The 14,632-nt window shown below is 30.0% G+C and overlaps 1 protein-coding gene across 1 annotated transcript; it reads left to right on the top strand.

Moving 5' to 3' along the window:
- Positions 1–3,866: 3,866 nt before the first annotated feature.
- On the top strand, positions 3,867–6,443 carry LOC143254597 (uncharacterized). The gene is made up of 2 exons (XM_076509748.1): positions 3,867–4,412; positions 5,741–6,443. The coding sequence occupies exons 1-2, from the start codon at positions 3,868–3,870 to the stop codon at positions 5,766–5,768; spliced, it is 573 nt and encodes a 190-aa protein (XP_076365863.1). The 5' UTR covers position 3,867; the 3' UTR covers positions 5,769–6,443.
- The last annotated feature ends 8,189 nt before the right edge of the window (positions 6,444–14,632 follow it).

The following is a 14,632-nucleotide window of genomic DNA, read 5'->3' as shown; positions in this document are numbered from 1 at the left end:
TACATGTATAAAGACAGTTAAGAACAGAGCATCATACTTTAATACCTGCACTTAAGATATAAATTGAAAATTCAAGAATATCAACGAGCTTGTTCTATTGTGATGTTAAAATAACAGTCTATCGGGGCATATAGTCTTGTCCATAACCTACGGTCATTGTCATTTTCAGCAAAAAATATTAGAGGTATCAGAAACGAAGGGATACGGCCTTGAAACGCTAAAAGATAAAGTCAAAGAGGTTAGAACATTGCTCTAGATAAAGTAGGGCGCGTGTAGGTTTTGTAGTTATTGTTCAGAGAAGAAAGTTCGAGGAACTCTCAGCAACCCAAAGTAGTTCAAGCGAGCAGCCAAACCTTACGCTGAGCAACATTAGTGCGACTATATGTTTGTATGTAGGACACCCCACAAAGACATCAGTTTTATATCCAGCTTATTAATTAGATGGATGAATTATACAGCGTAACCTATGTTAGAAATTACTTAAAACAGCCATCCTTTCTCATGGTATAAAAATAGCTCTCTGCTTATAGATGATTTTGCCCAGTAATAACCTAAAGAGTTCTGACAGTGAACTTGAAATATATTGTTCTATTTATAATGGTCTTCATTATTTGTTAAACTGAAGGTAAGGTACTCACTATAGTATATGAAAACACACGTGTGCTTAATTCTATATATACATATATGTAAATCTTGACTGGTAACTACACAACATGTAGTGTATGATGATTAACTTTATATACATAATAAACGTTTTATATGTCACTCTGGACACAGCACTTAATGATATAATATCTAGCAGTTTTGACATAGCATGTGTGATGTTACAACGGTTACCAGTCTTTTTATGTGACTAAAGAGATTATTGAGTAAACACAGTCAATTGTAACCTTAACCATCCCCTAGTGGTGAGAACTAAGTCTTCTGAGTTACAACGCTACAGTCAGGAGTTCGAATTCCCTCTGTGGACATAGCAGATAACATGATGTGGCTTTGCTATAACCTAAAAAAATACAAAAATGAAATGTGTGTGTGTTTAATAAAAGTATGCTTTAAAACTTAAGTCGCAAAGTGATATCGTCATTTTCAAAGAAAACGTGCAGACTTATACAGCTTTTGCTGTCTGTACTGTATGCTACTTCCTTGTAATTTTTAAACAGTGAAAAGCATTCCGATTTCTATTTTCTTTGGTTATACACACCACAGTCACCAATAAAATAATTCAACAACGAGTATTTTATGATATCGTAGCAATCTGATTATGTACTCTGTGTACAACTTGTTCATCCTTATATTTACTTTTCGTCTATGACCTTGGGAATCAGTCAAATTGTATTCTACTAATAGTAAACGGTTATCTGGCTAGATACTGAAGTCTCTTCAATTTAATGTTTCCAAAAAGCACTTATTCGTGAAACATGGAAACGATATTCTAAGTTAACAATTATTACCTAAAATAAGTAGAGAAAAAATCGATAAATATATGTAGTTGAAAAAATATTTTAAATTATAGTCAATTTTCATTTTAAAACAAATTTCAAAGCAAGCAGCCAAATGTAGAACTCCTTAAGTAAAAAAAAATATAAACATCGCATAATATGTGTGTGTATGTTACGTGTTTGATTAAGTAATTCAACTCTTTGTTTATTCTCAACTCTAAGTGTAGTCCCAGAAAAACATCAAAATTATATATCTATATATATACATTAAATTAATCACTTTCAAAAACTAATGCCTCAGACGACGTGTAACAAACAAGTTAACCTTATTGAGTAGATAACTTTTTAGCTTACTCTACTGGCTAAGTAAAATTGCAGCTCACTTCCTAAGAAATATTCTACCTTATGAAGATGATGACAACACATAATAGCTACTAATTTGCTTTATGAAATATAGCTTTGAAAAGTCTTGTAAATCAATATAAGCACTTTGGGCAATATAAAATATTTATTCATTTTTAAAGCAAGGGCATATTGAGCTACCTGTTGTATCCACAGCGGAAAATCGAACTTCGGATTTTAGCGTTGTAAGTTCATAGACTCACAAATGACCCACCGTGTACAAACGAAAAGAACGGGCATTTTATAAACAATTATAAGCACCTTATACAATAAACAAACAAAAACGAGACGTCCTGTAAATCAATATAATCACTTTATACAAGATAAAAGACGAGATGTCATGCAAATCAACATAAATACTTTATATAACACAAAAAACGTAAACGTTATGTTTATACCAACAAACTACATCATTATTTTCTACTAATGCTAAGTAATTACGCATCAATTATTTTTAAAATCTCTGACATACAAAATATATGCAAAAAAACCCACAAAATCTTAACGTAATCTAATTAATCATTCTTAAATGTAAAATCAAAAATAGCATAGGAATTTAGAAAAGACTCAACTGCAATATCTAACGGAAATAGATAAACAAAATAGTATATATATATATATATATATATATATATATAAAGATATAATTGAAGAGTTTATTAATAAGTTTTGTAAGCATATTATTAAGAATAAAAAATGTTAAAATTTCGGAAATAATAAATATTAATAGATGACATCTTACTGATTATTTATCTCTTCCCGTGTAAAGTGTCCCGTGAATATGAACAAATGATAAGTTATTCTGAGATCTTAGTTCATCCTGCAAATTTTCAATGTCCTTGAAACGTTGCTATACTGATGCAATATTGTAAACAATAACATTTCAGTGAAGACAACATTGTTGTTTCTCGTTATCACAAGCAGTTCCTTTCTCCAAAAGAAGCTTTCAACTGAATTTATCATTCAGTACATATCCACACACATTTTAAAGTGAAGGAATTTTAAGATTTCCTCTAACTGTAAAATACTTTTGTCACTTTGTGTTATTCGGACAGACTGTACTTTAAATATATGTAATGTTTGTCAGATGAAATATTTAAGGAATCATGCAGTGTATCTGTCAAAACGTGCGTGTTACGTCACAGAGTTTTTAACCTGATTTTAGTAAAACTTGTCTTTGTTCATGCACTATTTTTTACTTTTTTATCATTTAAACTTGTGCACATGATAAGATAATAAATGCTGTGTCGATATAAATATAGTCCCACCTCCACTCGAGGCACTTGATTTACTAGATTGCTCTTAAACTACTTCCATGTACAATGAAGATGTTTAAAAAAAGCACTTTTCTTACTCAAGCACAAACAAGAAAGAAAGGTTGAGAAATTTTATTACCCTAATTTTGGTTAGTTTCCACAAGGCAAGCTCATGTGTAACATCTTTTTTTATATATAGATTATATTGCTAGAAACTGTTCAGTTTGGCAGTTCGCATGTGTCCCAATTATTTGACCAATGGAAGTCTTCAAGTAGGTCGTGTCAGTCTATTACTTGTTGTTCTATATAAAGGAAGACTAGCTAACGTACTCGTGCTATCAGAAAATCCCAGTAACGAGTCTTAAAATATTCGCTATAAAATATCCTGAGACACTCAAACAGCGACGAAGGGGTAAAGTTCTGTGATACAACGTTTTCTTATATAATAGTGTTTCAATAATTTCGTAACTTATATTCTATGTCTTTTCAAACAATAACCATTTACTTTAGATAAAAGCATTATGTTAGAAAGTTTATTGAGAACAGGTGAGATATATTGTTCTTTGAAAACAAATAACAAAATATTTTGTTGACCCGGAGCAGTACATTTATATCAATCTACGTTTATTGATCTATAAAAATATTAATTTCTCACGTTTCTGAATTACAAACGTAATTTCTATGAAAACAAATTAACAATATTTGTTTAACTATATTTTTATATTATTGTAAAACTAAGAATTTAGTGTATTGTTTTCCCTTTAGATATAATGATTATGAGGATATTAGTTTCGTGTGGACTACTGCTGTTAATGGTTTTTGTAAGAACTGATGGCTACGGCGGGGGAGCTGGATGGGAGGATGACGTCTATCTTGTAAAGAAGATCAAAAAAGTTGTTCCCGTTCCCCATCCTGTACCTGTTCCAAAGATCATTCCTATTCCCAAGTTTGTGAAAGTTTTCAAACCTTTAGCTATAGGCCATCCTGTCAAAGTTCCACACATCATCCATAAATTTCATCACATTCCCAAAGTTGTACCTGTTGGAAAAATCGTCCCTATCTATAAGTATATTCCCATTCCCACGCATGTTGGATTTCCAGTGCCAGTCAGGGTACCTAAGCCTTACGTTGTTCACGTTCCGAAACCATTCCCTGTAAAAAAGCATGTGCCAGTGCATGTTCCTGTAAAAATACCAAAACCTGTCGTCGTGCCTGTACACAAGGAAGTCCCGGTCCCTGTTCATGTGAAAGTTCCAGTTGAGGTTCCTATTGTGAAAAAAGTCCCTTATTATGTCAAGAAACCTGTACCTATCTAGTAAGTTGTTTATTATTGAAAATTTGGTTCATATATATATATATCACATTAAACTAATTCCTCCAATTTGATTCTGTACATGTGTATATATATATAACAGACTGACCTAATTATACCCGTACAAATAAGAGCGATGTTCCAGCCTCCATGTCACACTTAGAAGTACTTCCTATGTTTTCAATCGTGCTTATTCTATTGATAATGTTACACAAGATATATTTCTTGTTCAATAAGAATCAGATTAATTTAGATAACAACTTTCTATTCAAATTTTATTGAGGAACAGGTCGCATTTATTATTATTTAAAATAAATTAAGAAAATAGGATCACAACAACATGACCCACAATAGTATTCATTATAGCAAGCTTGTAGGGTTGGTGGTTAAATTAATGTTAAATTTCACACAATGAAGTTTTTCACACGTACTTCACTGAACGCTGTCTTTGGCTTTCAAGACCATGTTTCAACGGACCAGTTTTTTCTGCTACTATTTATTAAAAAACAGCTATTGAGTTCGAGGTATGGCTGGAACCTTGTAAACTTTTGTCACCTGTAAATCTATTTATTACCTTGTTAACTAAGAGTTTCTTCCAAATTAACATTACACTATTTAATAATAATTCTATACAAATAGTTTTCTTTGGAAAACGTTTCACCTGCTCTCCAGTCCTAGACCTAATCTGGAGACATTGCAGTATCGCATGATCAGAAATATATATAGTTCTCAGCTGTGGTAACACGCAACTATATTAGCATGTTCAAATCGTTTTTATAAATTACGTTTAACCGTCTTTAATGACGTACTGAAATACCATCTGATAAACAACACAAAAGAAGCTTTCATGCACATGTTTTAATACAACATTTTGTTCTTCTGCACACGTTTCTAATGTGTTTTGTCAGAATTAACTGATATAATAGTCTATGTAGAAGTAAAGCAAAAGTTTAGCAAGAAATTAAATCTGAAAGTAAATTATGAAGTAATTGAAAAATATAATTCACATTTTGTAATTTCTTTCTAATAGTAGCATAAGTCAGATATTGAAGCTAAATAACTAAACTATTTTCAGTTATGTAAAAGTATATTTCTAGAGGATTTAACCTACAATATCTTGACCTTAACTACTAAATTTCTACTAAATTAACTACTTAATTTCTGTTAAATACAGTTTATTCTAAATGCCCTCAAAACACTAATATAATAAAATATTTTTAAAGGTTAACAGTATTGTGTACCATTAATATTCGGCAAATAGAGAAATTCTGTCTAAATATTTTGTTCATAAGAAATGTTAATATAATCTTATTCTTGTTTTCTATTTCCAGTGAGGAAGAAGGATGGGGTTGGGATTAGTCCCAATAGCTCCATTAATCCCTCTATTTTGTAGTTCAAGTATAGTCTTCATAAAATCTACGTATACATTTACATTCATAAAGCATACACTTTTTATTTTCCAGTCTTTTTTCTTCAGTGTTGCATAATTTTGCTGTCAAAGTGATCAGTTACTTTATGTTAAGTATTAATATAGATGCCTTCAACATTAGAAAAATAATATATATATGTATATGTTTCGTACAACAATTTGTTTTGTATTTACTTTTAAGTTTTAGAATTTTTTTAAATTACGTTTTTGTTTCATTCGCTACTCTTCAGCTAGAAATCATTTCACTCTACTTTTTTACCTTGTACATTGATGTACATTGATGAAAATAAAACTTAAAAATAGTGAAAGCCACGAAACCGATTTTTAAATATAATGTGATTTCAAACAATTATAAAAGTTGAGAGGAAAAATAAAAGAAAATGTTTCAAGAAATATAATATCCACAAAAAGTGAAATTCGAACTGTCAAATTATTATTATGATTATATATATATATATATATGATACGTTGATCGAAAGTCTAAAATTCCTGTGTTTGCATTACATGTCTGCTTATCATGCATTTCAAAGATTAACACGCTGGCGTGTGACTAGCTATTTCAAAACGTTTTCAATATGATCTACATGTATAGTCACATAGATAGAATAGTTATTCTTGTAAATATTATCCCTTTTACGTTAATAAATATTTTATTAATATATTATTGTTGGGTGAAATAACTTTCTTAGACTAGCTGTTAAACAAATGAAATGTTTTTACCTTCCTTCTTTTTTAGCTATTTGTAATAAATTATTTATTGGTCAATACTTTGGATTTTTGTCTCTTCGTTTAACGGATAAAAATATAAAGCACTTTAATGTTACTGACTGGACGTCTCAGCTGGAACTCATTTTGTGTCCTAATAATATTCGTCACTTATGGCAGTAAAATAAACACAGTATTTGAAATAAACAAAAATGCCCTGGAAATAATAACAATAAGCTTCGATTCTAATTGCCTACCTATAAAAGTTCAACTGATAATTTTAACATTTATTGTCTAATGAATTATAAATATAGATATTATTTACCATCAAACAAGAAGATTAATAACAGCTTTACTTCTTACTACTAAATAAATTGTTTCTCAATGTACAATTCAGTGCTAGAATATTACAATACAAAACTCTGGACGAAATCTTGAGATTGCTCGAAATAATGCAGTCTTCATTAGTTGGCTATCTAATATCGAAACGTTTAATTCAGATAAGAACGTATCGCAACCAACAATGTTAATCACGAACTAAAACACCTGATACAATTAAAAGACAAAAATGGATCAATTATTAAATCATTAAAACAATTTTCTAGCAGATTTCTTAATGTTAAAACCAGCTGGGATGTAATAGGTAATAAAAGGGCAAAATGCTGCAGTATTTTCAGTTCAATAACGTCGAAAAAGCTGAAAATATTTTGTGAATGAGAATGGAAGTTGAAACTATACTAGTCTTTGTTTATATAAAAGCATTTCTTATATTCTATCAAAATGATGCTGTGAATGAAAACGTAATCATTACGTATATTAGTAGGTATAAAGCTAGAACTTTTAGTCTAGAATATACTTTTGTCAATTATATTATTTATTAATGCAAGTACAGTTCCATTCTCTAAATGACTCAAAAAGTAAAACAGATTATGAATGATAAAAAAAGTTTTACTTATCTTCGGTGACCTTTAAGGTAATATAACAATAATAATCTGCTACCACAATATCAAACTGAAATTAATTATTTTTCATATTATATAATATATATCACAGTCCAATATATAATAGAATATTTCCATTTATTTTAATTAAAACTAAACACTCGGTGTATACGTTTTCACGGGCTCTCTCCACTCGCATATGTGTCTAGGTAATGGTTAAAAATAATGTTTACTCATCTAACTAGATTTACAGAGTAAACAGTTTATGGTCATTGCACTAGGACATGCATAAACGTGAAAAAGGAATGGCGGTTGTATAGTAGGTTTACCTTGGCGTTCCGGATCAATGAGCTCGTATTGTACAAGATTTTTAATGTTGTCTAACACTAAATACCGGCATTTTATTATTCTTGTCTACTTTCTTTATGTTTGTTAATGAGATGAAATAGTTCTCTGTCTCATTGTAAAAAGATGTAGGGATAGTTATTCTTGTTTCTTACTCCATTTTAGATTTTATCAGTTGAAGTTCTTTCTTTGCTAACTTCAATTTACAAATTGTTTTTCTTGACATAAAAGTTATCTTTGTAGTCTTGATTACGGTAAACCTATCAGGTGAGTTTCTAGCAACCTCTCTTTGATATGTTTATTAAATCTATCTTAGGGTGAAGTATAAGAAGGATCAGTTGTTCTTGTATACACACGCTATAAAACTGACAAGTATGGTGCGTACAATTTGTATGTGTAGTGTGCAGACGTATTATTTTTAGCAGAAAACTACTCAATAAACTATTTGCGAGGGGAATCATACCCTGGATTTTAGCAATATAAGTCTCTAAACGTACCGCTGACTAACTGGAGGATACATCAATAGTTTCAAGTATCTAATGAAATTAGCTTCAGTTTTCAGTTTGGTTTTTATTAACTTGTATACATGAAGAAAAGTGTATAAAACTATTTGCTATATAATTAACCTGAGCCAGTAATTATAAACTGGATATTACATCCCATGAATGTTTGAGTACACATTTGAATAACTCAGTATAGATATAATTACCATTATGTTATGTGTTATACTTTATTGCAAAAGAAACTTCGATTTATTACATTACGTACTACTATTTCAAATAACTGGAAATTTAAAGTTGGATTTAGAAGTTAATTAAATATTAATATGTGTCAAATTTACGATATTTGTCAGCGAAATTGAAACACACAACTTTTTCACACATATATATATGTATATTTCAAAATACAAACAAAAACTCAATACATTTTTATGAAAAAACTTATTCTAAAGACGGCTGGTATGGGTATTAAAACTTTAATTAAAATACATGGAAAACAATTTATAATAACTGTTATTACTCATAATTGTTGTAAATCATAATTTACAAATTTGCAAATTAATTCTAAGTTGATATTGTCACACCTTGCTTTAGCTAGCTGGCTTGATTGGCCTCACACTGCTGACTTTTATCCATGATGATATTTAATGTACTCGAAGAAATTCTAACGTCCGAAGTAATTCACCGACGCTGAACGGTTTCTAATGTTCGAAACCTATTAACGTTCCTGGTCAAATTCTGTAGTTTTCCGATTAGCAGACGTAAATCGCAATTATAGCTTCAAAGACCCATAGCACAATGACTGTAGCTGACCAATAATAATAATACTCTTCTGTCTCTCGCTTAGCTGCTTTTATAAGAACCATGCAATTTTCTCGAAGTTTCACCAAATGCTCGAATACGCCAGCGTTTTCGTAAAACAAATATTATTAATTATAACTATCAAGAATCTTCTATAAATTTCGAGAACAGGCGGACTTGAGCAATACACCGTTAACAACGTACGTTACATGCAGAAGGTAAACTATACAGAAACAAGTGTAGGTATTAAAATAAATCTACAACAGTAAATCTGTTACAATTACTACACGTATATTTCTTAAAACAGCTGATATTTCTTCAGATATTTAACTTTTTGTTAAAATAATTTAGGATCACTTTTGCTTCCATTGAGCACGATAAAAACTTGATCACTTTAGTTAGTTGCAATATGTTTACCTTTGTTGACATGGAGCAAAATATTAAAGTTGGACCGTTATCATTTAAGAGTAAATTAGGAAGATTCGTGAATTCAGACCATATTGTAACGTACTGCCAATTATATCTTTATGAAATAGAAAAATAAAAGTTGGTAATATCTAAGGTGCTTAAGACATAATTATATTTTTAGCTAAAAAGCAAACTTAGTTACGTTTGATGCTGTTTTGTTTTGTGGACATCATGTTGTTGATGTCATTTTGAATTGAGCACAAAGTTATACAATGGCCTATTTGTGCTCTGCCCACCACGAGTATTGAAACCCGGATTTTAGTGTTGTAAGTCTGCAGACCTACCGCTGAGCTACTGGGGAGTCTTATGGATTCTTAAAATCATACACTCTTTTCAAGATAGATATAAATAAAAGCTTTACAGTATGGGTTACTTAAACTATATGTAACCCTCTTATTACCACAGTAACTGAAATAACTCAGTTTAATTTTTGAATCTTCATGGCTCCTTTTCTGTCCTGCAACGTTATTCAATTATGTAGATTACGAAAATTATGCATACGGTTTCCAGAAGCCATAAAATAAGTATAGATATTTATTTCACAGACGTTTGTTTATAAAAAAGTCTTTAAATAAGTCAAAAGAAAATAAATATTTAAATATGTGGTTACCCATATAAATGTATATTTAAAACTTCTAAACATCTAGGCAAAAATAATTTAGACGTTCACTCTCAAAATCATTCAAGTTTGGTTTAAAAAGATAACATAAAGCTGAGCTTATTTTAACATAAAGACGAAAAGTCTAATACATCAACATCTCCCCACTTGGTACCTTGGCTACTGTTGTTTTTAATTACAAATATATTTTTCAAATTCTCCAAACTTTCAGTAACTGTGACCATTTGTATTTATTTTTCATACATGACTAGTAGCTAAAACAATCGATGCATTTGAAAAGCAAAAAAAAAAAAGTCCACTTTTATCTAAAATTTTATGTCAACAAAACTAAATTTTGCGAATAAGTTTAAACAGCAATTATAAATATCAAATAGTACTTTTAATATCCAGTTCAGCAAGATGTCTTGTGATCATCGATTATAAACAATAGTGTTTTCAAATTAAATTAGCCACTACTATATTCGGATGTCAAATAATTAACCTTATATGAAATAATTGTATAACTTATCAGTACTAGAAGAATACACAGCACTCATAACAACAGTAATAGCTTTGAAATATAAATACGTATCTCAGTGTGTTTATGTGGTTGTAGGTATGTACATGTATATATATATATTTTAAGAAATTAATACGACCTTTCATGATTTGATCATAAATATCATGTAAATTAATTACGATACGCATAAAATAATAAATAAGTAAAGGAATGAATACACAGTAACAAGTATTATCACAAAATGAACATATAAGTCACTTAAATTATTAGTTGTAAAATCTTCTTTCTCTAAAGTGATTTTTAATCGTTTCTTTAAGTATAACATTTTTAAAAACATTCAGATTTTCATTAAACTCCTAATCTCTTGCAAAGTAAATAAATTATGATAAGCAGGATAACTTCATTAACTTTTTTATCTGCAGCTGACGAAAAAAATCATAATCTGTTTTATCTCTTGGATTAGTTTAAAGTTGTATAAAAAAGATAATTCTGGGAAATGATAAAACTGCAGCAGACTACCAAAAAAAACCATATTAGAAATATCAAACCTATCTTTAAAACTGTTTTACCAGTAAGAAAATATTAAATTTTTATTAAACGTTTTGCTATATTCAGCGTTTTCTATCATGTGAATATTTGTGCTTACGCGTACGTTTGGCAATATTTCTCTTCCAACAGCCATAACTGATAAATCTGTGACACTACAAACTATTGCCTGCGTATAAAATGCAATATAACTCGTAAATATGATGACAGTATAAACTACTGGCTACGTAGATGATACAATATAACTGTTAAATTTGATAACATTTAAAGTTATTGCCGACGGATAAACTACAACAAAATTTTAAAATTTGATGACATTGAAGCTACTGCCTAAGTAGAAGTTACAACGTAAGAGTTGAAAGTCTGGAGACGCTAAAAACCACTGCATGCGTTGAAATTACAATATAATAATTACGTTTCATAACAACACAAATTATTGCCTACGTAGAAGTATTATCATGGGAATATATAATAGAAGTGTTTATTCTTCTACAATTGCCCCCCGCGAGTACAGCGGTAAGTTTACGGATTTACGCTAAAATTAAGGGTTCGATTTCTCTCGATAGGCTCAGCAGATAGCATGATAAGAAAAGCACACACACTTCAATTATCAAATAAACGTGAATAATATATAACATTTTCTAATCTAATACCTCTTATGAGTTTGAAGTTTTATTGGTTCAAATTTCATGAAGTCCAATAATAGAGAAAAATTTCTAGTAAAAATATCGCTATTAAGATAGAAGTAAGTTTTTGATAAAAATATTTGTTTTAAAGCGTTCGTTCGCTGTAAATCTGTGCTCTGTCGGCCGTGAGCACCTAAAATCCAGCTTTTAACACTACAGCCTTTAGGCATATTGTTGAGACGCCTGGAAGCAGTCGTTATGAAAACTTCTTCAAAATTACGAGTTTTGTAGAGTATTTAATATTGTGTATTTAAAGGAAAGATATCGCATTTTGTTTTAAATACGAAAAAAGACAGTCTAAACATTGTAAGCAGTAGTTATACTATGTAGTCGAAATATTCAGTAGTTCAAATATACGTACATATATTATTTTTATGTACAAGACTTTGATATCGTTGAAAAATCGAACAGCACTACTAAAATTTCTCATAAATCATTTACTTTAACATAAATATATATTTAGAAACGTACATAATTTATACTTGTAAATTTCTACTGCGAAGTTCTCACCCATTTACTAAAGTAGTAGTACATTCTCGAGTGTAAGAATCAGCAAATATGTGTGTATTGCCAGTATTGTTGTGCACGTTGAAATGTCTAAAAACTCTCTTTACACCTATAAATGTAATAAACGCGACGCGCCGATAGACAGTACACATTAATAGTTTGCTATAGTTATATATACTATAAACCTCTGAAGCTATAATTGTTATGAACGCTTATTAATCGGAAAACTATAGATTTTTGACCAGGAACGTTTATTGATTTCAAACATTACAAACCGTTTAACTTCAATGGATTCACATCAGACGTTATTATTTTTACAAAGACACTATATAACTTCAGATGTGAAAAATTCACATGTGAACAGAGAAGAGCTTCCGATTTAGTGAATTTTATCTACATCAGCTCGAAATTAACTCTCTTATTGTGAACCCTCGATAAGATATCAAGGAAGTTCTGGATCAGATATGAAACTCAATATTGTTTGTAAGTTTGTAAAACATTTTCACATAGGTCATCATTTATAATTACTACTTGCAATAACCGTTATTATAAATGACATTATTATTTGTATATTACAATAAATCTGTAGTAAAAAAAAAAAAAAAAAAAAAAAGGCCCGGCATGGCCTAGCGCGTAAGGCGTGCGACTCGTAATCCGAGGGTCGCGGGTTCGCGCCCGCGTCGTGCTAAACATGCTCGCCCTCCCAGCCGTGGGGGTGTATAATGTGACGGTCAATCCCACTATTCGTTGGTAAAGAGTAGCCCAAGAGTTGGCGGTGGGTGGTGATGACTAGCTGCCTTCCCTCTAGTCTTACACTGCTAAATTAGGGACGGCTAGCACAGATAGCCCTCGAGTAGCTTTGTGCGAAATTTCCAAACAAAAAAAAAAAAAAAAAAAATATGTGTATCGATCTTCTTGGCAAATATTATAAATTTGATACATATCCACATTTATTTAACTTCTAAATCTAAATTACAACTTAACTCAGTTTCAGACTGTTTGATATTGTAACACGTAACACCTAAACATATTTTAAAAAATAATTAAACAACTGTATTTGCAGTAATATACCTGACTTTAACTAAAATACTGATAATCAATGCTAATTAATGCACAGTGTTGTTATATATTTACAAAACTTAATTGTGTTTTTTTTTTTGTTACGTGTTCGTTACAATATGATTGTACGAGTGTAGGGACCTTCTTTTTAAAAAGAACACTGCGTCGTCTGTTTTGAAAGCAGGAAGTTTATGAAACAATAAAGAGAGCGTTATTGTTTCAGAACAAACACATCAATTACTTTGTTAAACACATATTCTCAAACTAGGTTTAATATGTTTTTAAAATGTTATTGATAAATAATTTGATATTTAAAATACTTACAATAAGCTCACTGAAAATAACATCTTTTAAAATCAGTGATTAAAGTCTTTCAATAAACCACATCCTAGTTTATCACATGTTTAATATGTTATTTCGTCGTATTTTGTAACACATTGTACATCGTTCTGGCTTTATATTTTTCAATATATCTTTTGGTAAATATATCTCACATAGATCAATTATTTTACTGTTAGCAGTTGCCCAATAAGACGTAATATATAACATACTTCTAACAGTTATCCCAGATGTTACATTTTGTATAATGGTAACAGTTGTTTCTTAATGTTTATTAGCAGCAGTCCCAACATGTTGTGATATTTTGTCATTTATTGTTAAAAATTATGTTCACATATAGTTTAAATTGTTTCCTCTGTTGTTCTTCTATTAATATATATTAATAATATTTCTCTCAGTTATTCTATTTTACCTTATACTGATAACAACTATTTCAGTTATTCTGTTTGAACACGTATCAGTAACATTACTGTCTTTAAATATTTTATCTACAGAGACATGAATGAAAATCCCATCATTTGATTTTCGTAAACGTAATTTGGTTACAGACTCAAAGACCCTGTGTTTTATAATATATTTTCCACCATATATGATATCTGATTCTAACATATAATGTTAACATTTATTGACGAAAGCATTTTTAGCGATTTTACTCTTATATACAATTATAAAAGTTTCCAATTGTCATATTTTAATTTGTATTGGTACCATTTTTTCATATACTACATTCAAATGTACAATGTAGCATCTTCTTAAAAATCTATAATTGAAGGTAATTT

The sequence above is a fragment of the Tachypleus tridentatus genome, chromosome 6, assembly GCF_004210375.1.
Source record: "Tachypleus tridentatus isolate NWPU-2018 chromosome 6, ASM421037v1, whole genome shotgun sequence".
NCBI classification, from domain to species: Eukaryota; Metazoa; Arthropoda; class Merostomata; order Xiphosura; family Limulidae; genus Tachypleus; species Tachypleus tridentatus.
This window is presented reverse-complemented; position numbering and strand designations above follow the sequence as displayed.

Coding starts and splice junctions, on each gene's coding strand:
- LOC143254597 (XM_076509748.1), top strand. CDS start 3,868: ATGATTATGAGGATATTAGTTTCGTGTGGACTACTGCTGTTAATGGTT. Junction 4,413..5,740: donor AAGAAACCTGTACCTATCTA/GTAAGTTGTTTA, acceptor TTCTATTTCCAG/TGAGGAAGAAGGATGGGGTT.